Source organism: Nannobrachium achirus (assembly GCF_963921795.1).
Source record: "Nannobrachium achirus genome assembly, chromosome: 16".
Taxonomy (NCBI): Eukaryota; Metazoa; Chordata; class Actinopteri; order Myctophiformes; family Myctophidae; genus Nannobrachium; species Nannobrachium achirus.
In genome coordinates, this window is record NC_137823.1 from 48,430,499 (window position 1) to 48,455,860 (window position 25,362).

Consider the following 25,362-nt stretch of genomic DNA (forward strand, 5'->3'; position numbering starts at 1 on the left):
CACGGCAATGCCCAGTGGATGGCAAAACTAAAATAGGTTTTGTAATCAAATCACAAAAAGAAAAAAACGTCTAAATGAATGTATAAATGGAATTCTACATTTAGACAAGTTGATATTTAGATTTTGTTCCTGGTCCTGGCAATTATATGGTGTTTATGCAGTCCTTCATTTAGGATGTAAAGACAAAATGTGTGGGAAATGTGCTTTTGATTGAGATGGTTCAAGTTGATGACATATTGACATTTAATGGTAGCATAGCATGTAGTATATCTATACTATAATTTTGCGAATGTCTGTCTGAGTGTCTGTCTGTCTGAAACAGCGTTTCTCCTCGGTGGCTGGAGCAATTGATCTGAAATCGCATCACCATAAGCATATGAACACACCTGACATAACTGTGAAGCCCGTTCACACCTGACATAACTGTGAAGCCCGTTCATGCGCGCGGCCTTCACAGCGCATGAACTCCTCCAGGCTCAGCTCCCCTTGGGATTTGGGAGTTCCAGCGCCCCTGATATTGGTCCTATCTCCCTCCATCAATGTGTGTGTGGTGGCGCATGAAAATCATTTTGACGTTGTGCGCATGGATGAGAAGGCACAGAGCAATGGAGGAAAAGGCTATGATGATAAAAGGATATTGATCATTAATGCACCGTGTCAGTTATGTTTGTACAGGTGTACTGGGAACAAAAATCATGGCAGGAATGACAGCAGCTTCCATTTTTGTAAAAAATTACATTTAAAAATAAAGTATTTAGAGCAGGCTCTGGTGATACAAAACCAGCGCTAAATCCTTTTTGGGGCACTAAGTCAGTGCTTCTGTTAGGGGTATCACCAATACATATTGTACTAACCCTAACGTTTTACCCGTATGACGTCAATCTCGTAGCTTCTTCACTTTTTCCATCGTTCTCAGTTCATTCAAGTGTGGAATGGTTCAGCCCTGACAGTATGTTCAGGGTGACTGAGGTAGGTACTTGTCAGCCCGCCAGCTTGTCCTTGCTGCTGCACGCACCCTTCAGGTCCCCGGGGTGTTCAAAGACAGCCTGGATGAACTGGCCGAAGAGGCGTTCCATGTAGCCCTCGCCGCGCGGGAAAAAGCCCTCCAGAAAGCCTATGTGTCCACCGTGAGCCGTCACCAGGAGGGCAACGTTGGGCAGGCGCTTGGCTGAAGCCACGGGGAAAGCTAAACCGAGAAAAACAAGACAGAGGGAAGTTGTTTAACAAGGCAAAGTAAAGTTAAGACTTTTCTGGAAAAAAAAGGATGGAGAATTAAAAAAAAAACAACAGAAAGCAAAAATTCGGGTGTACACGTTTTTCTACCATTACAAGACTACAATATTAAGCACTTTAGTGGTTCAATAGTTCATTGAACTAATTGATGTAATTTATTTTAAATCATGTAATCGATAATCAACATCTTAATTTCCCCCCCAAAATGTTCCCACATTTTCAATAACCGAAAAATAACCGATAACCTACAAGCTCACAACACATTGCGATGAGTGCGTCTGGTAGATTCAATTGGCTATTTTTGTGCGACACCTGACCATTGTACAATGACAGGGCTTAAGTGGTTAATCAGACTTATCGATTTAGTCCATTATTTTTTATCAATCACAAGACTTTTCACGTGGATAATAAAAACACACTTCTCATTAATCTCTTCATCATTAACGCTTCAATTAATCAAAAGCTATTCAATCCATAGTTGCAACCTTAAATCACTCAAACAGACAATTCATGTAATAATGAAAAATAAGTGCATTTAAGTTTGAAATGTGAAGTAGATGTCAGAGCAACTTGTCTCGAATTGCAATAGAATACACTCACCTGACCGCAAAAGCAGTAGCTTTAAAGGAGCTATAGTCAACTTTTTCTTGAAAAACGGATGCAAAAATAAAAATAATATAATTATGATATTTGACCGACACTTTGTTTACATTCTAGTCTATTTAGACTAGGATGTAAACAAAGTGTCGGTCCGACAATGGCCAAAATGATTATTTTATCATTATTTTACGCTTTTTGTGGTCATTTCTTTATTGAAACACATATATGAAGCTTATTTTTTTATCAAATATTTTCAAAACATTATTTTTATTTTAGCATCCGTTTTTCAAGAAAAAGTTGACTATAGCTCCTTTAACTTGAAATAACCAAAACATGAATTAAAGACGTGTTCTCCCATTGACTACTCACCATGTTCGGGGGAGAAGGGATCATCAGCAGCATTGAGGCACAGGACAGGCACTGCCGTCCTGGGGAGCTTAAAGTCCGGGCTGGCGTCATGGTAATAGTCCAAACAAGATTTGTAACCAAACATCGCAGAGGTGTAGCGTTCGTCAAACTCACGGATAGTGCGTGCCTGGGAGGGATCGACAGGTTAAGCAAGGATTAAGAAACCTTCTAAAAGCAATACTTAACTACCTACAGTATGTAGGAATGTGAAATGAGGAACAGACCATACCTTCATCACATAATCAATGTCCACCACCTTCTCCAGGATCTTCCTGTGCCTGTGGAAAATGATGCATAGTGCCATAATTAAATTACAATGCGTCTGTGTTGTTAACCCACATCTAGTCTCACGTGGCCAGACTGTTGCCTCCCACAATTTTCAAATGCTTCCGGTCATTCAGTCTGGAGCATGGGAACTCTGACCATGAGTAAGGGGGATAGCGGAAGCCCCTCCTCCGTTTAGTCTTACAGTCGCTCAAATGTATCCCAATATAACTTGCTGCTAAGCAGAAATGGAAATTAAATAATAAAATATTAAGATATTTGAAAATATATTTTCGTGAACGGAATTGATGAACAGATGCCAGCTTCCGTTACTCGGATTTCAGGAGGTCTAGTTCCAGAATCTATATTGCATTCGGAGATTGTGGAATAGTTGTCTGGCTACGAGACATCCAAATATCACTCACAGCCACAGCAAACCAACTGACCTGTGAATGGCTTGACACAGGTTGCCAGTGAGGTGTCGGTTGAACAGCAGCCTGTTGAGGGGTTGTTCCAGGGAGGCTGCAGACTGCAGTGCGTTCCAGCTGACGGACATGGTGAGGCCTGCCACCAGGCCTGAGTCACTGCCCTTACGGGCCAGATAGTTCAGCAGCAGCATGCTGAGGAGAACATGATAAGGAAACCGCAGTGAGTCAATGTGAGAAACACGGATCGCAAAGGAAAAAAGACAAGGTGAAGCACTAGAAAGAACATCACCACCTATATCATTTCTTGTACGATCAATCGCAAAAATAGCTGAAATTCTTTGAAAATGTTTTACATTTTTGAAGATGTAACCAAAAAAGGGATGCCAGGGTTAATGTGGCAAATGGACAAAGGAGAGACGGAAATGTAACACAAAAATGACATGTGCCGCCCTGACTGCATAAATGTAGCCTCTTCTAAACCAATACTTTGTGTAACACAACTCACCCTCCCAACGATACACCCACACCAAACAGAGGTGCTTCTGGGAACAGTTCCTTGACATGAAGAACCACACACTCCAGATCTGAAGTGTCAGCTGCACAGAAGGTGAGGGGGGTCTAAAGGAGGTGGACAGAAGGATAAAGACAGTCTTGAGTTTCTATACTGTAGTGTGAAATCCTACCCTTCCCTGTAGCACTTTACAATAATGACCTGTTACAAATCATTTATAAACATTTATAAGCAGTTTATAGATGAGTAATAAACATGAACAACTTGTTTATTGACATTTGTAAATGTTTAACTAAACATTTATAACTGTTTTAAACATCATTTACATGATATTAGTAAGGTATTAGTAAGTAGTAAACTAATCATGAATAAACCATTTATATACATTTGTAAATGCTTACTAAATCATTTATAACCAATGCTAAAATTCACATAATGTGTAGGTAGGAATGCATTTACAAATGTCTGTTAAGGTGACCTCCATGTGTTGTTCATGTTTAATATACGCTTTGTAGATGTTATCAAGAGCCCTAATGTAAAGTGAAGACTATTCATTGCGACCATCAGGTTGCAAGTTACTATGAAAACCTCCCCCGGCTGTCTGTCAGTCCCTCTGTCAGTCTGTCCGTCACGTCACATCACATCACATCACGTCACGTCACACTTTTGGCCCTACTCTTATCTCCGGCACCGTTTCCCCTATCCATGCCAAACTTGCCAAACTGCTAAACATGAACAAACATGGAGGCCACATTAACAGACAGTTGTAAATAATGAATAGTCTTCACTTTACATTAGGGCTCTTGATAACATCTACTAATGATTTATAGATATTTAAGGAATGTTTTACAAAGCATAACCATGAACAAACAAGGTGGCCACATTAACAGACGACAGATGTAAATAACCAGTAAGACTCCCTAATTGGGAGATAAGCAACCTCATGGTGGCGCTAGAAGAGGGGCATGTGAGAAATCAGGGGCGGAGGTTGTGGTTTGGCAGCCAAGGAGTGTGTGCAAAGTTTGGCATGGATAGGGGCAACGGTGCCAGAGATAAGAGTAGGGCCAAAAGTGTGGCGTGGCGTGACGTGACGGACGGGCGGACATCCCGTGGAGGTTTGTATAGTAACTTGCGACCTCACGGTCGCAATGAATAGTCTTCACTTTACATTAGGGCTCTTGATAACATCTACAAAGCGTATATTAAACATGAACACATGGAGGTCACCTTAACAGACATTTGTAAATGCATTCCTACCTACACATTATGTGAATTTTAGCATTGGTTATAAATGATTTAGTAAGCATTTACAAATGTATATAAATGGTTTATTCACGATTAGTTTACTACTTACTAATACCTTACTAATAACATGTAAATGATGTTTAAAACAGTTATAAATGTTTAGTTAAACATTTACAAATGTCAATAAACAGTTTGTTCATGTTTATTACTCATCTATAAACAGCTTATAAATGTTTATAAATGATTTATAACTGGTCATTATTGTAAAGTGCTACCGACTTCCCAGAGAATTTTCAGTCTCAGACTTACATATCCCAGGAAATTCAGTTCAGTGCTGACATGACTGAATGAATGACTCAAGTCAGAGAAGTGTTAATAACTGCTAAGACTAAATTATCAAACCCGTTTCATTTTCAAAGTAAACTCATCCGAAGAAATGTGTTCCTTACCACACAAATGTGGCCTTCTTCTGGGTTTTAAGTGCGTCTTTTTATCAGTAAAAGCACAGTAGGGGAAAGGACTGTTCTCCCTATTCTTTGTTTACTTTTGCGCTGATTATCTCATTGTGTGTGCTAGACATTGTGTACCAAAACAATACTACAGTAGATGTTGGAATCACGGTGAAAAGTAATGAGGTAATCCTGAAATAACCCACACAGGCACCCCGAGACTAGTTTGATAAGGGCTTAGTACAGAAAGTGCAGCTGGTTCTTCATCGTGTACCAGGCATTATCCTACTTACCAGCAGTTCCTCCCCTCCAAAGCCTCTGTTGTTGAATACCACACATCTGCAGTCAGAAAACACACAAAGCATCACATCAGGCATAGCAGACCAATACCATATTTAATCATCATTTAAAGCTACAATCTGTTAAATTTTATGTCTTAACCAGGATTCTAACCTGGGCATCCAGCAGGAGCACCAACATTTCTACTGCTGAGATTATATAGAATTCACAAACCAGCAGCAGAGGCGAGTGTTACAGTATTTCTATTGAATTCAAATAATGCATTTATTTATTTCCTTTGGTTTTTAATGAATTACAGCTTATGGTCTGTGTGACCTCTCACCTGTAGCCTCGTTTGGTAGCTTGCTGGACAGCGTGGAGCACATAGGTCTGACTACTGTTGCCCGTTAGCCCTGGGAGGATGAGCACGGTGGGGCGAGTCGACGATTCTGGATGGGATACGCTGGTAACGTTGTCCACCCAGTCTAGGGAGATCTGACCACCGTCAGGTGTGGGTATCAGCTCACTGGGCAGGGGGAGAGGAGGGAACGAGAGATAGCATTAAGACACACAAAGGCACATTTTGAAAATATTAGTACTGAAGGAGCAGAAGAATGTTTGACAAAGGAGGAAGGGAAGATCTTGCACTGAAGGATAAATCCTACTTTCGATAGGTGACAGAGGGACTGGACTTGATGACGACGCGAACCAGGGTTTGTAACCGGCCTCCCCAGCACCAGGGAGTGGGACGGAAGTGTTCGGCCACAACAGGGCAGTACTTTTGCAGGAACGCACGGAACCCATCGCCACACACCAGGACTGGGGCCTAAAAGAGACACGAGAAAGAGAAGTTGGAATGTGTTGGAATATGAATCTTTGTGTCAGTAATGTTGTGACAAGCAAAAACACAGGTAAACGAACAGTTACAACAGGGACAAACATAGGTACGACAGGGTACAATACAAAAGAGACAAGTGTGCCAACATGCAAAGTTTTACAAACACAGATTGAGGGAATTTTAGGCTGTAGATTAATGTCGATCAATGGCTGTAGGTTAATGCAGCCTTCTAATTTAGTAGTTGCTGTATCCGTCAGTGGACATTGTTTTTTAAATGTGAGGCAAGAGATTATTTTTTAAATTAATGGCAAAACAAAATGTGCTAATTTTAAATTTAAAATCCCCAAAGCAAGTTTCCAACCACACAGTAAAATCTTCAGAGTACACAGTCGCTCATCTGAGCCACCTGTGCAGCCACCTTCTAGGTGAGTGCAGAAAAGTAAGATATTCAACAATAAACAAATAGCAGCATTGAGGATTTTACTGTGTGTACGTGCTAAGGAAAAAGCAAACATGAGTTATGAGTACAAGACAACTGCTATAAGCCACCACAGAGACACGGGGATAGTTGAGAAGGGGAACAAAGTAAAGTAACAGGTCCCATGCAAATGGTCCACCCGCGGACTGACCTGACCCTCGCGGCCCCACAGGCAGTACAGAGCGGCGGTCACGGTGCCGAGGACCACGGTGTACGGCCTGGAAATACATTCCAAGCATATTTTCCATAGATCCGAGTGTGATTCGAGAAGAAACATCATGACGAACTGAAGTTCAGCAGCACTAGCTGTCTCTCGCTGTCTGACCAGGTAGGATTACCTGGTGATTAAGTATTGAGTCGGTCGGACGGTGTCAGAGGAGACTGGACAATGACATAAATAATGTAATGTTTGCTATGTTACAGACACAAATGCCGGAACACCGGTGTCAGCGATGAGGAGCAAACGTTAGCTCACTGACACCAACACAGACGGAGAACAAGAAACGCAGTCTGTTGTTAACACCCAAAAACCTGCCTTGATGTTAGGCACCGTCAAAGATGCGATTTTCTTCGACTCTTCTAATAAAGCTCGGATCGTCCCAGTAGTCCTCGAAATAACCTTAAACGTTGAGGGTCGTAAGTTTATCATGGCTTGGTATTCTTCCAGCTTCCGGATTGTCGTGACGTGAGCCTATATTGTTGTTTTGTTGTTTCCACCGATCGTAACAGATGAGATGTGCAGCACCATCTAGTGTACTGGAATGATGTGTTGTTAGTGCTCTTCTTCACGTGAAGGGCACTCTCATAATATAGCCTAGTAAACTGACTCCTCCTACCTACTGTTCGAATTATCCTGAAAGGAAAGTCTGATTTACAAGGCTAACTCACATAACCAGTCAAACACGTGTACACCTAGACATCAAAGGGGGCTTTAGCCCCCTGCCCTTTTATCCGTCTGTAAAAAGTGCCCCCTCCAGACCATAAATGCAGTTTTGAGTTTTTACTATGGTGAAACTGAAAGAAATGCAAATGTGCTCTTTCCATGCCTGAAGGCAGCATTCAAGAGAATTGCCTTGTCCAAACAATCCTGAACTTGAATGCAGCATCTTATGTTGAAAGAATTGCCCTCTCTGTGTAGAAATCCATGCCTTTAGTTTACGCCACATCTCCAGTATTGACTTGATTATGCTTAGTTCAGTGTGGTATGAAGCACCGTAAATAGCAGACCTCCAAGCTCACAAAGCTCACAACGTGAGGCGTTGTGAGCTTGGAGGTCTACTATTTTCAATATTTTCACCTAAAGGCCCTTTTAGAAATGTCAGCCCCTGCCTCTCGAACATTCTCTGCATGTCCCTGTAATCAGTGGTGGAAGAAGTTTGCCTAAGTAGTTTTTGAGCGGTGGTCACACCGTCTCCATAGCGTGGCCGTGTGTGTATCCGTCTATGTGGGTGGGTGGGTGGGTGGGTCCGTATGTAGCCGTATGTAGCCTAAGTACCTCTGATGACCAGAGAGGTGCTGTTGAGTCTAGTCTGCCCTGAGCATCAACTGCAATGACATGGAGTGACATGGATGGATGGATGGCTCTCTCTCTCACACACAAGCAAGCACCCCCCCCCCCCCCCCCCCCCCCATATATATTTTTTTATAATTTTTTTTTTTAAATATTTTTTAAATATTTTTTATTATAATTATTATTATTATTATATATTAGTTTTGCTGTTGCGCAGCCTCCACGACCACCGCTCAGTTCACACGGGTGTGATTTTTCTTTTAAGTTAAAGTAGCAAAGGCCTGTAGCCTATTCAAAATTTTACTTTAATAAAAGTACAAAAATATTAGGCCTACAAAATATAATAGTAGATCTACAAAGCATGACATCGCAGCGTGTTGTGAGCTTATAGATTGCAAGGCTATTTTCAAATAGAACAAAAATGATGGCTTGTACATTTTGTAAGAATCTAAATCTGGAAATTAACTAGCAACTAAAGTTGTCGATATTTGCCTCTGAGATGCAATCGAAATGATACTCAAGTAAAGTAAGTAAGCAAGTACCTCAAAATTGTACTCAAGCCTACTATGTATTTGAGTAATGCACGAGTTACTTGTAGCTATACTATACATTCATATGAGCAAGTTACTTCCTAAATAACTTGCACAATTTTGTGATCCATATCACTATTTACCTGTGAAATAAAAGCTATCTTGCTATATGGAAAATGTTTCAAATGTTGAAAGGTATTCTTTGTAGTTTTGACAACCTTTCTCCTTCCATTGGTTGCAGTAACTGCTTCAAATCTCCTCACAGCTTTATATGCCCTTTTAACACGAGTCCTTCAAATACAAATATTGTCTCATTATTTACCGCTAGACAAAATTCCAACACTAATTTACATTTTTCACAGAAAAACTAGCAGTGGATGACTATAACGTTTTATTTAAAAACAACAACAACATTGCTGTTTAGATTACTCATATTAAATGTAGACATTCTCAAAAATATGTCTTCCTTCTGAATCCCTTGTTTGATTTGATGTGGAGGTCATCCGGGGTCCTTTAGGTCTAGTTGTGTGGGATTCCTGCCACCACTTCTGACTCAATGCCACATTCATCATTTCCTCGTTTGATCTTGAAGAACCCTTAAAAAAGAAGAAACATACCAAATTAAAACAATATTTAAAGTTGTCCCAGTTGTCATTGTCATAGAAGACCTAACTTATTATATTTTTAATACAGTACATTACTTGACCCAGGTTAATTTAGGAAATAACCTCTTGAGCCTGAGGAAGAAATGATATGGCTGGTTATAACTAACCTTTATATCTACCAATTACCATCAATGGTAATACTTCAACAATATTATATGTGATAGCTTGTAACAGTCTAAATGTATCCACTAGGCCTGATAGCTATTGTTTTGGTACAGTCTATCTTGTTATGGTTCAGCTCGTCCTTGAAGCAGCTACTCTAACTGTATGTTCTCTGACTTGTACAACCTGGCAGAACTACCGTACCACTGACATGAGTGCTAATGTACTTCTCCCCACGATATCATGTACATAAAGCATAACCATCACCATTAGAATATTGTCTGGTCTCCTAATTGCCTCATCCTTTAGTGACCTTTACTGATTGATCCAGAATGCCACGACAAGCATCCATATTCTGGGGGAAACACTCATTGTGAGCTTGTAGATTGTAAGCTTGTAAATTGGCTATATTTTTGTCGAAGAGATTTGGTGTAGATGGAAAAAAGCAGTAAAGAGCCAACTCAGGTCTAGTTGACAAAATGTAGAGGGTTTAGAGTGGTTAACATGCTTGTGGGCGCCACAGACCCTAGAAAAGCCTAAAAAACGTTTTTATCTAGGAAGGCCTTCTTGTGCTAAATGATAAGCTTTTTTTCTTCTTTTTTTGTACTTTTAAATTAAAACTTTGCTAGTGTTATATTATTGATTTTGAAAACCTTGCTAACGTTATATTACTGATTATTGATTGTTGATTATGTGTTTCTTTTACAATATACAACTTGAGATTCCATGTGAATGAAAAGTGCATTACAAATAAAATGTATTATTATTATTATTATTATTTGTGACCAATCAAAGATGATGCCCACTGCCCAGTGTAAGCCCCTGGATGATCGATGTACCTTTGTCTCCCCAGTCAGCATTCCAGGAGTTGGCAGCAAGCCAATAGGGTGTTCCATTCTCCTCCCCCCAGCCTAGGACCTTAATGGCATGGCCCCCCAGCATATCCCCTGTTACATGTTGGTACACACCTATTGGCATAGAGGGAACAGTAGACAAGGATCAAAGCCGACTAATTAGCATTTCTTTACAATCATAGGTATACATGTAAATGTGTATATAACATGTTTGTGCAAACTTCATATTATAAAGCACACACACGTGTGCGCACACACACGCACACACACACACACACACACACACACACACACACACACACACACCTACACACACACACACACACACACACAGACACACACACACACACAATGACAGATTGCCATATCAGATTAATGTCTAATCTGATATGGCAATTTCCTTTTCCAATAAACTACACTGACGTCGGTGTTACTTTCCATGGGTGGGGTTTTCAGGTTTCTACATCATTATGCACACACCTGTCTGGACCAACACAGACATTGCAATGGCCCACTACGGGACGAGCAGGTGCACTCCGCCTACCTTGTTTGGTCAGTTTAGGGTAAGGTCACACATGTAGATTCTACAGTATGTGTGATCTACAATATAGCTAGCCTTTAACCTCTAGTTTCTGTCCTACCGAACCCAACCCCTCCCTCTATCACTCTCTCTCTCTTTCTCTCTCTCTCTCTTTGCCTGAAACCTATTGGACCACTCCCTCTCGCTCGCCAAGCGACGCATTGAGAGCTTGTAGATCAACAAGTTTCACTATTTGTTTGGGGGCTTTGGTAACTAATGATGATATTCCCAAAATTGGGAATACATTTTAACATGTGTCACATGTAGATGGACAGGCAAGTGAGGCAACGATTGTGATGATGATCTGCTAAATCTGCTAAAACAATTCAGAGTTGGGGACAATGTGCATAAAATAAAATACAATTTGAGGTTAAATGTCAACACTTTGTCCCGTTGTCCCACCCCTCTTCACAACCATTGGTTGCTGTGTCTTGGTGGGACACTCGGTTGGACACTCCATCCACTACCATTTTAATTTAGTTGCTTTGTATCGTTATTCTGTGTGTTCAATTCTATTTTCAAACTTGGTTTCAGTAAAATGGAGCTGCTCAGTGGCAGTATTGTGACTCAAAATGTTTTTAAATGTTTTTATTTCTCCAAAAATTATGTTTTAGCAAATTACATAAAAAAGGCTGAAACAAAGGGCGGGGGTCAGTCAGGGACCAACCAGAAGGCTAACAAAAGGTGAATTGCCATCCCTTGATGACCCAAATGACGGCCCCTGCAGCCTCACCTGTCTTGTACTGAAGAAAATCCTCATAGACGGTGAAAGCTGCCTCCACTGGTCCATTTTTGTACAGCTCAGTCATGATCTGCTTTTCCTTAGCGGGAACGCTGTGTGTGTGCTTACCTGTAGAGGTAGACAGAGCATTACGGACCATTGATTTATTGATGAAACGACCTTTCTGAGAGAAATGAGAGTGTCTAAGTTTTTAATGCATTCAGTGTTTTGATGTGGCGAGGTGACGTCATACCATAATATTTGTCCTTCTGGTAGGATGGGGAGTATCCATCGATGCATTGTGTCTCACATTTGGGAGTTTCCCCTTCTCCCTGACAGGGAGGACGTGTTCCATTCACATGATGCTCGCAGGGAGCAATGGTATAGGGCCGACAGCCTGTTACAGTATATCATACATGCATGTATGAGAGCATGCGCTCATGCACGAAGGCATGCGCACACGCACACATGTCAGTTTGAGAGCATGATGCAGAGGTGATATCAAATAATATCACCATATTCTATACGGTAGGATAACCTTACCTACTCCGGACTCATACAGACCCCCTGTCACCAGCCCTGTGCTTTTCCAGAACAACCAGGCAGCAGAGGGATAGCCCCCAGAACATCTGAAAACACAGGCACGCACATAATTATTATCCACAACTAGCTGAGATCATGTTTGAGGTGTCAGTAAAGCAATTAAACACCCATGCAGGCGCCACAGTTGTGGAAAGCGCTCGTGATACTCACCCCAAGCCACAGTCATCACAGCAGGACAGTAGGTCCTCAGCAGAGATTTCTACAGAGACCTTGCCACTTGTGTGGATGCATATTCTGTCAGATATGGCCTCGGCTGCTCCAAAGGCCTGTGGGTAACCACAAAACAAGACCATTTCTGCAGAATATCCGCCTATTAAGACATGTCCAGATTAGGGACACTCACACTAGGGTTCATGTGGTTAATTCTATTGCTTCAGGTCTTACCCAGCAGGAACCACAAGAGCCCTGGTCTCTGATCTGTTGGATTGTGGGACAGTTAGGCCACTGCTGGCGTGGGTCAAAGCTATCTGGGAGCTTCACATTTTCAACATCATGCGTCCTGGGACAGAAAGGATGGTTATCGAGGTTTAAGTGAATATATCCCCTGTTTGGTCTTGGTTCTGCAGACCCATATCCTCATATTGCGCACACAGTTTATTGTTGTGGATTGAACTACTGTAACTCACAGCTCTGGTAGCCTGGGTCCGTTCAGTATGGTCCCACACAAACCCTTCAAATAGCTGACGTCAGCATTAGGAAAGTTCTGCCCTGCCTGGAAGAGAAACAACAAGAAAGTTGAAGAGACACCATTATAGTCATTCCAACAATCCATGAAACTACTTATCTCACTTTGAAGTGTTCCCATATAGTATAAATATTACTATAAAGTTAATTTAACTGTAAAACCGTTCCTGTAGTTTGTGATACTGTGGTCGTAAAGGGAAAAACAGGTCCTACCGTCCAGGTGGTGTTGGCCTTGTTAATGAAGTTAACCATCTCTGTAGCGGTCATAGGGTGATGGGGTCGAGCCCCACTGACGGACAAAGCCGTGAAAACGCATAGGAGGACCTGCCAACGCATTCTGTAAAGAGGAGGCCATTATCAGTGTGTTGTGCTTAAAATAATTCACAAATATTATGCACCTAAAGTGATATTTTTGGCTAAAACTAATAGTTAAAGCACGATATTCTGATAGTAATCATTTCTATATAGTGTTTGTACTCCATTACATTAGACAGTAATGTCATGATTAAAGTGTAACTTTCATTCTTGTGATGCCTTTCAGTTTTTATTCTAATATTAGAATTTGTGGTCATACAGAGCTACACCTGTTTGACTTGGAGAGAGAGTGATACAACTAGATAAGTGGAAGTGAGAAATGCACTGTTTATTTAGTAGATCATTGATTTCTTGTTCATATGTTCAATCAAAAAAATATAGTATCATTAGCACAGCATAGCCCTAACAATGCTGAGGTTGTGCGTTTGATTTCATGGGATCAATTATGTTGAAAATATGTCACTTTGGATATAATCATATATAGCTAAGAAGTATAATATTAGCATTGTGTAGTCAGCATTGTTTATAAACCTGGCCCCAGTAACAATAGGGCCTATAGGTCCTAATAGATAGATTATTGTGCCCCCTAAAATGTTACTGTAAAACTGACACAAAACGAGGGGTGCACTGATATCACTTTGTCCATGATGACTGAGTGCACAATGCACATACTTTATGTCAGAGAACTCACTGACAGTGTACAATGACTTTAGACAATTATTGCTATTCTGCCATTTTGAATGGAAAAAGTAATAACATTGTTTAGCTATCCTAAAATTACCCTCCTCAGTTACGTCATGCTCATCAGTGTCTGTTTACAGAGATCCTGTCCCAGCAGATGTTTTACAACCAACTAGTCACTTACAAATAAATGTGCCAATCTGTCTGGGTTATGGGATCTAACATCCAACCTTGTCTAGTTCTGGCCCCCCAAAATCCTACAGGGTCCCCAACCTTACAGCGGTAAGGTGAGATACAGTAGTAAGTGAAAATCAATTGTTGACAATGAGCTATGCAGAGGTGATTTGTTTGCATAATACAATAAAGGCCCTTATTCAACCATAGCATAATATATCTACAAATAACAGAGAAGGGGAAAATGCTCAAAGATAAGCCTAAACTCTTACCTGGGCAGTTTCTTTAAGTTAGTTCTTATGCAGCGGGATTCTTATCATAAAGTGAGCAAACACCCGTCCCTTCTTCCTTCCAACACTGTCTTTTAAAAGCCACAGGTTAGTCACATGATTGTACTCTCACCCTCACCATAAATAGCACATGACAAAGTGATTGTCTAAAAATGTCAATCTGGCAAGTTTGTGCTCAGTTGACTTTTTGTATTTTAATGATCATTGCGAACACCCTACCCCCACTGAATAAAGACTAAATTAACAGGTTGTGGCACAGTGCAGAACATGGACCTTGGAATAGGTGGCATGACCTTTGGACAGCTAAATACACAACTTTAGTCTGAAATCTAGGACATCATCCACCTATGTCCCACCAGCAGTTTTAATTGCCATTTATCACTACCACCAATCAGTACTGTGCCAACATGACAAAACTTTCAAGACACTTTACAGTTTATTTCATATTTTTTATTTTATTTGTTCAATTATGTACAAATCAAAACATCACATTACATAGCAATGATCATAGAAGTTATCCTTTGGTTCTGTACAAGGTAATTCTGTGCTAGCCTTTCTACTCACCAAAGCTGTGTTAAGGACACTTAGCTAGCTGTTCCAGGAGGCATTTCTTTCTGTCCTGGTCATCTACTGTTATTGCATCTTTTGCTTTAAAAGCTACAATCTGTATGGTAAAGTATGTTAATACAATATAACTACTAGCACATCTGTTGTGGTTGGATGTGGACATCTACAAGTTAGACTCACAAGGCTCAACTAGAGACAGAGGATAATATCCCTGTTGTTAAAACAGAGTGAAATCAGTGTAAAAAAATAATAAACAGCACCACCTGCATTACAGAACTAATCCAAAGTCTTTAGGACGGTTCTTCATATTGGTGCGGTGATGTGACTGGTTTCCAAAGCAGTAGGCCAATGTGTAGGTTTGTTAGCAGCTGTACTTGCCGCCATTCTAGCAACTACCTTGCATTTAGTAGTACATACTGTAGGTGGAAAGCTCCAATCATCTGCCATCGTGAGACAATAAAAAATATATTTTAAGCAGATGGCATCATGGCACACCAGATTGGACACTAGATACCACACCATCTTTATTGTAGTTCTGACTTTGTTGCAATTACTGCTCTCCACCAGGAGAGGGACAAAAACATACATAAAACCTGTGGATTGTAGCCTTAAGGTGCCTAGTCTCAAGGACATACATTGAATATGAAATATATGAAAAAAATAGAAAGCACATATAGGAAACTGTTGTTAACAGGGAGACTTATCACTCTTTTCCGGCGTATGACATTTTGAGAGACAGTGAATAGATGTACGGTACATCCAAATATTCCAATGAAATTCAATCAATCTATGGGTCAAGACATTTAACAAAAGGAACCAAACTGAAATAAAGGATAAAGCCCACCAGATCAAACAGAGAAAGTCTTGAGCAATAGGAAGCACATCCAGATGGATATAGCAACACGACATTGGGTGAGAACTTCCAAACACCAGCCCGAAACCACTAAACGCTCCACAGTCTAGGCCTGTACAGGCCATTAAAAAGTGTGTAGAAACATTAGTGGCTTTAGAGTTTCCCTGGACAAAAAAACTACGAGACCTCCAGTGCAGTGACCTGCAAAGGGGGGCTTTCTCAGTCTGTGTGCCCCCAGGAAAGGTGAGAGTTAGAGGGGAAGGTCCAGGGGGGCTCAGTGCCCCTGCACGTCGCCAGTCCCTTGTGCTTGTGCTGCGGTGGTGCTCAGGTACTGCCAGCTGAGTGCTGCGAGGAGCATAGCAGCAGAGAGGTACATGGGGGACAGGTGCTGCGTCCTGGAGGGTAGCGTCGACTGGGAAAGGGAGGACTTCTCTCTGATCACTGACAAGATGTGGAGGGTTTTGTCTCGTGATGGGTCTGTGAGGGAGACCCTTTGTAATATCTGCGGGGAGAGAGAGAGAGAGAGAGAGAGAGAGAGAGAGAGAGAGAGAGAGAGAGAGAGAGAGAGAGAGAGAGAGAGAGAGAGAGAGAGAGAGAGAGAGAGAGAGAGAGAGAGAGAGAGAGAGAGAGAGAGGTCAGTTGATACAGTGGAAATGCAGTGGTGTAAAGGAACTAAGTATATTGAACTCAAGTAAAGCACTTAGGTAAACTTTTGAGGAATCTTTACCTTACTATTTCCAATTCTCAATACCTTTACTTCTATTCCAATACATCTCAGAGGCAAATATTGTACTTTTACTACACTATAATTATTTGACATATTTAAAATATCTACAAGCTCACAATAGATCTCCCATTTTCAAAAATGGTATGAAAATGGTGTGAAATTCTGCACAATGAGTACTTTTACTTTAGTTACTTTAAGTATATTTTGATGCCAATACCTTTGTACTTTTACTCAAGTATATTTTGATTACCAGACTTTTACTTGTAACAGAGTATTTCCACACTGCAGTATTGATACTTTTACTTAGTAAAAAAATGTGTACTTTTTCCACCACTTTGGAAATGACATGCAAACTAGCACATGCATAATATAACTGTCAGACCAACACACGCATACACAAAGTCATCCATACCTCTTGACTGTACTGGGAGATGATGCTCTGAACAGCACTCATGTTGGTGGCCTCCATCATAAGTGTGACTGCCTGGCCCTTTCTGATCTTGACTACTCGCTGGAACACCATGGGGTTGTTGTAACACACTGCCAGGGTGGCTATTGCCATCACCTGTATGACAGAGGAATAGCACTCAGATCAAAAATGCAGACTAAAAAGATGAAATGAAATGAACCAAAGGTGTGTGTGTCTGTGTGTGTGTGTGTGTGTGTGTGTGTGTGTGTGTGTGTGTGTGTGTGTGTGTGCGTGCGTTTTATCTATTATTATTATTTTTTTAATAAAACTGAAAGACATCAATCCTTGTTCATGGAAATTAAAGGAAAGTTGTTAGCTCTATTGCATTTGTTATTATTATATACTGACACACCCACACCGGAGACATGGATAAACTCAGAAATATAATGGATAGCACTATGCAAAATCTGTCTTCATATAACTATTTTATGCTTATTTGACTTCACATATCTTCCAAAATGGTACAGTATCTATACAATTTCTTAAAGTGCAACATACATATTGCATGATATTCACACAAACTAGACCAGAGGAAATATAACTTGTGTGTAGAAATCTGACATTCTTAACATTCCAGTAGTTTTTTTGTTCTTTTATCATAGGTAACCCTAACCCTAACCCTAACCCTAACCCTTATCATTTCAGTCATAATCACCCAGTCCTATTTTGACACAAATTCCTGTCATTCTGACCACTGTATTTACAGTATCATAATGGACTAAATAAATGTAAACAGAAGGCTAGCCACGTAGGATAAAGAGGCCTTTAATGCAACTTGTCCAGGGAAAGAATGAACATATTTAGGTCTGTCAGGCCTCTCAGTTATTTCTGGATTTAACAGTGTGCTGTGACTTTTACTGTGTGCATACTGTTCTGCACTCCTGTTCTTAGTGGCCTAAAAGTTGTCTATACCTGTGGGATGGCACAGAAATTGAAGACGCTTTGGTTGCGCAGGCGGGACAGGTAGGCGATGACGTCTGGGACATGGCGAAGAGCATCAGTCACCAGCAGGTTGAGGCACGACATGGCCGATTCCAACTTCTCCGGCTGGGCAAAGTCTTCCAGCTTCTCTGCAAACTGGCTCCACGCCTACACAGGGACAGAGAGGTTTGTACGCAAATGCTTGTTTATATATATACACAGTATATACCCTGTATACAGTATATGTATTACGTATACACAAGAGAGCACTCATGCACATCCAGAACAGAAGGTTCTGGTGGGCAAGAAAGCAAAAATCGAAAAGAGTACAACCTTCCTCTACTTCTTAGGAAGTCGTTTCAGTGTCTCGACATAAGAGCTACCTGAAGCGTGATTGTCGATCACTTGTTTAATTCATGATATGATACAGTGGTTATAGTGATATACCGGTACTGTACCATGCCACTGGCCAACAGACAACAGCAGCTACTGTACAATACTGTACTGAGCCTGTGCTCAGTCTACTATGTGTAAATCTACAATAGAGTTCTCAACAGGCCTGAAAATTAAGTCCCGGCCCTAACTGGGCCCTAACTGAGCTGGCCCTACCCGGCCCGAACACTGTGTTCATATAAATGCTTGGCCAAGCTGGAAGCACTGTGAATTCAAACCCCTGAACTCAGCAGTGACAAGCACTTTACCCTTGCGCCACCCAAATGCCCTGAACCTCACTTTACGACAAATAAAAAAACTTCCTGAAACCTACCTCTTCCGGCCAGAAGGCACGTCCCTGTTGGATGTCCTCCAGGTAGTCTCGGATGATGTTTGTCTTCTGAAGGAACAGGCCCATGGAGTTAGCCAGCTCTGTGTCCCTCCCCACCTCGGGGTCTTCCAGCTGGGATGCTGAGAAAAGCTGAGACAGACCTATGCCCACCAGCCCTGCCACATAGTGGCAGTACTGCACAGAGGAACACACAACATTCATTGTACAATATGACAAGAGGAGAATAAAGATGAGTCATGCTGATATGTCTAATATAATATGCGTAATGTATGCGTAAAGGATGCTGTCTTCGTTGTGACATCACTTTCTGATTTATGCTTGGTTGCACATCCTGTCGCACACTACTAATAGCAGCTGTACAAGTTTGCGACGCTATGCACCACAACAACACATTGTGAGCTTGTAGATGTTCCATTTTCAAAGCACAACACTGGCCTGAAGCTAACTATACAATGTTCTACTACAAACCTTGTCCCACTCCTTCATTGATCCCACTTTCTTTTCCAGGAATTCGGCCATTCCCACCCCCATACGATGGCAGATGTCTGAGATGACATCCCTGTACTCCTGACCAAGGTTCCTGAATTCCACGGATATCTGGAAATAAAAAAGAAGATATATATGGATGAAAATACAGCATATACGTCTGTCTTTTATTTGACAATTGAGTACTAATGAAAAAGAGCATCCGTAAACTTGGTTCTGTGCAAAAGTCATTCAGTGCAAGCTTCTGATCAGGGACGTTCTCATAACATTGCGTTAGACAGCCCAACCCAGATCTGTGCAAAGTGTGCATCTCAATTATCATGCTATGGTTCACATACTGTATGTTCTGTACTGGACGGTTGGATTTTTTTAATAACATGGCAATTGCAAAAACAGCCGTAGAATATAACGAATCATTAAAATTAGGCTTGGAACAGGTTTTTTTCTGTTGCTGTTGTGTGAATAACCTACACTGCTACTGCAATTATATGCACTATAGGCAGCTGGTCTGTCTATCTAGAATAGATGTAGACATTAGAGCACGACTGGTATATCGGCCATTATTCAACTTATTTGAGGACAGAGGTATCTGCAATTATACTGCCAATTATTAAGAAAAGATTTTAAGAAAATTCTAAAACCTTCAAAAATACACACTCAAAGTTGACATCTAGGCCTCTCCTAAATCAGGATTGGCATCAGTCAGGTTCTCGCAGACATACTGTGCGGTTAGTAAAGCAAGTTCTCACTGCACTGTAGCAGTTTTCTTTGTGTCTGTCGTGTGGTGGTGCTCTAACTTCAGGAAGAACTGTTGTGTGTGAGTTCAGATAGAGGTCAGATATTAAGTTTCATTACAATGCTGTCGGGCAGAAAGCTCGTATTTCCACATTTCAACTTTTTATGTTCCGTAAATGAATGCCCTACTTCATCATACAAGAGTATTTTTGAAGCTTTATTGTGGGCTTTATGTCTTTATTGATAGGACAGTAGACTGACAGGAAACGGGGAGAGAGAAGGGGAGTGACAAGCAGCAAGAGTTGTCGCGAACCAGGAAACGGGGAGAGAGATGGAGAGTGACAAGCAGCAAGAGTTGTCGCGAACGGGATCCGAACCCGCGACACACGATCAGGCTGGCATTGCAACATAGGGTGCCCTTACCTGGCCACCACGCCAGCGGCCTGGGCCATGAGTCTTGCACAAGAGATTAAAAAAATAGCAGATCTACAAGCTCTCAACAAAACACCAAACTTCTCTTCTCGGGGTCCCCAACACAAAATATTTCAGATGGGGGGTCCGTGGCCAAATACATAATCATTTGAGAGTCCTTGACATTGGGACCACCAGTGGGAAGTGGTCCTTGAAGGGGTTTCGGCTGGTCCCCTGCTAAATGATGGAAAGTTGGTAATCAAATGGACCCTTATAGATCTTTAACTCTTGAGAGCGTAAAATGAAACCAAATGGACTAGTTTTACGCTCTCAAGAGTTAAATTATTTTTTAACAGCTGCATTACGTAATTTAAAAGAAGTCTAAACAATTACAGAATGTAGAAAATGTGTTATTTTAGTCAATGTTTTCCTGTTATCTCTCCTATGGCACCACATCAAAAACAGCATCAAAACAGCATGGAATTGTGTGCAAAATCTTATCCAACGATAACAAAATATTTTAAGTTTGGGGTCTTTTGAGAGGCCTAATCTCGTCAAATGGTGGTCTGTGACTCAAATGCTGAATAAACAATGGGCCTTGAAATGAAAATGGTTGAAAACCACTGAATTAGTCAATCAACGGGGTTTCAACTGACCGTGGGGAAATCCTCCAGAACCTGGCGGTCTTTCTCCTGGCTCTCTGTGAAGCACCAGTCGGCCTGGTACAGGTAGGTGTGGAAGTCGTTCAGCATGGGCACCTTCTTGTCCAGCGGTATGGTCATGTCATCCTCCACTGTGTCCAGAGCCCGCAGCACCAGATAGAAGATACACACCGCATGTCTGAATGGAGACAGGAGAGGGACTTTCACAATGACTGCCATCGTAGGCCTGGGCAATTAACCAAAAATATATATTGAAACATTCTGAACCTCAAGTGAGTCTAGTCTAACTGACTTTATCTTGCTCATGTAGGCTAATCGATGAATCAAGAAGCAGGGTTTTTTGTGATAATTGTGCTACATTTCTTATATATCAACGATTCAGCATAGGAAAACATTACCTTTTTATAATCAACCAAATCGAGTAGTCTGATTAAACACTTAACACTAAATTATAGTGTGTAGATTCTTTTAATAATCGTTCATCATTTAGCATGGGACATGGTGGTGCAGTCGGTAGCAGCTGTCGCCTCACAGCTAGAAGGTTCCAGCTGGGAATGCTGTAGGCGTGGGGCTGGGGGTGTGTTCTCTCCTCCGCATTATCAGTGCCCATACCCTAGGAGGGGTTGGCAAAAGCGCCTTTCTGTGTGGAGTTTCCATGTTCTCCCCGTGTCTCCTAGGGCTGGTACACTCACAAAAAACATGCAGTAATCCTGGTCTCTATACTGCTTCCCCCTGGACAGCCAGGGCGCCTGATGGAGTGGAAAGGAACTGGTGGGAATAACGTGTTCCTTCCACACGCTACGTCCTACTGCGCCCCCCCCCCCCCCCGTCAGGTGAAAAGAAGCGGATTGGATGCCTCATGCATAGAAGGAAGCATGTCAGTCCGTTGCTCTCCCCAGGTTGGCAGAGTGAGTGTAGCACCAAGGATTACATTAGACAATTGACACCGGGTGAAAAAATGGGTTACAAAAATAGTGGGATAAAAAAATAAAAATAAAAAGTTCATTAATCAAAATCGAGGCAAAAGTTTTAAATAATCGTGATATTGATTTGAGGTCATATCGCGCAGCTCTATGCCATTGTCGCATTTTCAGCCCACTATGCTGCATTTGTTTATTTTTGTTATGAGCACTCACATTTACTATTTAATAAGAAGTACAGAACAACTACAAATCTATTTAATACCCTAAATGTTCTTATTAATGCACCATTAGAAATGCATTTAGAATATAGTCTCTGCAATGCAACATATTAAGAAGGTCAGGTACCCAAAGTGTTAGACATGATGACTTAACAAGTGATTGCAAAGTTGCTTTATGTAAGTGACTAGAAGAACCAGTATGTCAAGCACTTAGCTTGCCAAGTTTAGCCTATATAATGTAGCCTATGTATATGCCCTCAAACCAAGGACACAACAACTGTATGCATAATGCACACACTTGAGATTTGTCTTTTTAACAGCTGTCAACCAGACTGTGGGCTTAAAATAGATATTGAGCAGCAATAGATTATTACATCGCAAGAATTTCACCTCGAGTCAGGTACTGTGGGGTCATGAAAATGTCAGTGGCCGCTAGACTATAGTCAAGCGATAGGATTGCATTTATACAATCAGTTTCCTAAACCTTATCTGGCCGGGCACTACTGAAATCTAAGCCGATAGCCTATCAGCCAATTCAAATCTCTCAGACTTGAATAGAATTTGTAGAGTCTTTATGTCTTACATATTTTCTACAAATATCTATGACATCATGTCATGAAAGAGATGGGAATTTAGGTAACAGGTTGATCAGAATTCTTTAAAGACTGATGCATGGACGCAATTTTAGGGGGCAAAAGAACTGTGTGGTGAGTGGTGACTCACCCTTCCCCTTTGACAGAGCACTAAAGGAACCCTTTTGTTTACAACTTCAGAAACATGATGCCAGCCTGCCTTCGCCATAATGGCTCGATGGATGCCTGTGTGACACCACGCCCCCTCACCTGAGAGCATGGAAAAAAGCTTTTGTTGTTTTTTTCTTTAACTTACCTTAACTCTCCGTCTAGTGCTTGAATAACAGCTGCGAAGCTTCTGCTGGTCTGGTTCAGATACACGTAGCAGGTCCGCAGGCTCTCGCTCATGGCGTCCTGGCAGGAGAAACAGAGATAGGCAGGCTGTCGGTAGGATCCTACGGCCCTGAGCGCGCTGGGACGCGCAGCCCAGGAGCAGCCCCCGTGCACGCCCCGCTCCCCGAGCCTCGATCCCCCGCCGAGGGCGAGGGACCGAGAGGTACTGGAGCCACCGCCGGTGCCAGTGCTCCGCTGGGCGACGCAGAGGGAGCGCTTGAACACCGACAGAGAACATTTGCAACAAGCTCCGGCCATATGAAGGGCCTCGAAGCGCAGCCTTCCTTTTCCTCCTGCTATGATAACTCACTGCGAGACGTGTGAGTGCGATCCATTGCTTTCTTTACGCTTTAGAACCAGACGCAGCTCAGCAGGTCACCAGAGGACACAACGGAGTGGTGGGAGGTGAAAAAAACTTTGTACAGAGGACGTTGAAGACGTGGTTGTAGTCGCGGGCCTGATCTCTGTCGCTGATCTCAAAACAGGTCTCGCGACTGGTAGAAGTGCGCTGAAGCTATCCGCATGCTATTTAGATCAGCGCTATATAGTGCGCAGCATCGCGTACAGCTGAGGGGAAGTTTTTGACAGATGAACATGAACCACTGCCAGTCTCTGCCAGACTGCCACTCCTCCCACCAAAACAAAACACAGGCTAGGCTAGGCTCAGGCTGTCACAACAATGCAAAGAAACAGAAGTAGGCTACCGCTTTCTTTAACCCAACTACTAGGGACATGTTACAAATGTTTATTTGTAAAGTAACATGTAATCGACGACGTGCACATGTCATGCTGACCATTGCAAATACATAGCATAGCATTTATTCTGAACATTGTCGCCTAATATATTGGCCAATCGGATTCTCGAATGAAGTCAAAACAATATAGATCTGACAACACAATATCTTTGTTATTTTGCGCATTTAAAGGAGTAGTCAAAATATCAAATGTCGTTTACTGCAGACTGTTATATTCTACTGACATCTAGTGGCAGGGAATCGGAAGGACATCGTATTTCTGTTTTGGAGTGTTTTCCGTTGACTGCATCTCATTCTTCTGGGACATCTTTTTGCAGATGATGCTCTTGCATCAACAGGACTCTGCTGGGAGCCATAGCAATCGGAGGCTGTACACTATCCACTTGGGATGGGGATACTGTGTTTCTTCAACATCAACAATAATTATGTAGGCCTATTTATTTAAACAATCAAATTGTATTGTCTGTTCGGTTCAAATCGTAGTTTTAAACATGGTAGATTGAGATTCATTGTGGATTAGCCGCCAAAACATGCGCAGACATCTCTTCTCCCAGTGAACCATGTAAAGCTCATTATATAACGCAGATCGGCTAGCAGCAAGACGCCTCTCTCTGCTGCTAGTGCTAACGTAACCAACACCAGAGACCAACAGACTGCTTTCCAAGACAGTTCACTGCTATGATACAATATCCGTTAGAAACATACACAGTGCAACAGATGCGCTGCACATGCAATGCATGTCTTCTTATGGATGTTGTCTGTCGCAGGTGCATGATTGATCTGTAGGCTACTGTCATGTACTGATGATTGTGAATGTAATGATACCGATAGCTACAGAGAAGGGAAGTAGGGAACATTATGTGCTCTAACCCTAACCCTCCTGCAAAAGCGCCTCATTTAAAGTCTGCCATTCGGTTTGTTTGTCATTGTCATCTACTATTATTTCACAATGTGGTGTCATATTGCCGGTTGAATCGTGAATGTAATCGAGACGAGTACTCACATAGTCCAACTTGGGCATTACACTTCGACATCCTCCTAACTTAAACTTGAGCAGGTTGATTATTTCCTCCGGATGCCCTAACGACTTCAAGATGTCCATGGCGGATTCTATCTTGTTAGTTTGTCGTGTGTGCTTTACTCAGGTGCGGATGAGAAGCCGGGTTGTATTTTATACATTGATGAACTGTGAGAGAAATGCAGTTCCATGCTGAACAATCCCTTCAATCACAAACGTCGTCAGATCGACTGTACGCTTGCTATTGGCTGGTGAGTGTATGGGCCCAGCCTTCACTGGCCACTGAGTGGGCAGAGCGTCTGGTGTGATGCCCCGCCCCGACACACTTTCAGTCAAATAAGGCATTTGATTGGTTCCTTACCACACAGCTCCATCCTAGTGAAATGAGAGCGAAACTGTAACCAACCACTGGAAGAAGTTATGTTT

General features: G+C 41.8%; 3 protein-coding genes across 4 annotated transcripts; all 3 read right to left on the reverse strand.

The window, feature by feature from the left end:
• Positions 1–980: 980 nt before the first annotated feature.
• Positions 981–7,048, reverse strand: LOC308301097 (protein ABHD1-like; the record flags this gene model as incomplete). Its single annotated transcript, XM_080744995.1, has 9 exons — positions 6,885–7,048; positions 6,083–6,243; positions 5,761–5,943; positions 5,432–5,477; positions 3,439–3,551; positions 2,952–3,125; positions 2,471–2,519; positions 2,203–2,368; positions 981–1,186 (listed from the first exon to the last, which is right to left on the reverse strand). The coding sequence occupies exons 1-9, from the start codon at positions 7,011–7,013 to the stop codon at positions 981–983; spliced, it is 1,227 nt and encodes a 408-aa protein (XP_080601121.1). The 5' UTR covers positions 7,014–7,048.
• Positions 7,049–9,292: 2,244 nt separating this feature from the next.
• ctsbb (cathepsin Bb) lies at positions 9,293–14,458 on the reverse strand (the record flags this gene model as incomplete). Its single annotated transcript, XM_080744237.1, has 10 exons — positions 14,425–14,458; positions 13,196–13,319; positions 12,925–13,010; positions 12,683–12,797; positions 12,449–12,564; positions 12,239–12,324; positions 11,949–12,092; positions 11,708–11,824; positions 10,380–10,508; positions 9,293–9,369 (listed from the first exon to the last, which is right to left on the reverse strand). Exons 2-10 carry the CDS (start codon positions 13,316–13,318, stop codon positions 9,293–9,295), a joined length of 993 nt encoding a protein of 330 aa, XP_080600363.1. The 5' UTR covers position 13,319; positions 14,425–14,458.
• A 505-nt stretch (positions 14,459–14,963) lies between these two features.
• Positions 14,964–25,042, reverse strand: fdft1 (farnesyl-diphosphate farnesyltransferase 1). Of its 2 annotated transcripts, XM_080745328.1 has the most exons (8): positions 24,922–25,042; positions 23,087–23,184; positions 21,052–21,235; positions 19,232–19,360; positions 18,746–18,937; positions 17,971–18,147; positions 17,002–17,154; positions 14,964–16,364 (listed from the first exon to the last, which is right to left on the reverse strand). In XM_080745328.1, exons 1-8 carry the CDS (start codon positions 25,018–25,020, stop codon positions 16,137–16,139), a joined length of 1,260 nt encoding a protein of 419 aa, XP_080601454.1. In that variant the 5' UTR covers positions 25,021–25,042; the 3' UTR covers positions 14,964–16,136. The 2 variants fall into 2 exon arrangements, with proteins under 2 accessions (XP_080601454.1, XP_080601453.1); XM_080745327.1 differs by lacking the exon at positions 24,922–25,042 and having other exon boundaries at positions 23,087–23,707.
• Positions 25,043–25,362: the final 320 nt, after the last annotated feature.

Coding starts and splice junctions, on each gene's coding strand:
- fdft1 (XM_080745327.1), bottom strand. CDS start 23,421: ATGGCCGGAGCTTGTTGCAAATGTTCTCTGTCGGTGTTCAAGCGCTCC. Junction 19,361..21,051: donor TTCTGGAGGATTTCCCCACG/GTCAGTTGAAAC, acceptor TTTTATTTCCAG/ATATCCGTGGAATTCAGGAA. Junction 18,148..18,745: donor GTGCCTTCTGGCCGGAAGAG/GTAGGTTTCAGG, acceptor GTCCCTGTGTAG/GCGTGGAGCCAGTTTGCAGA.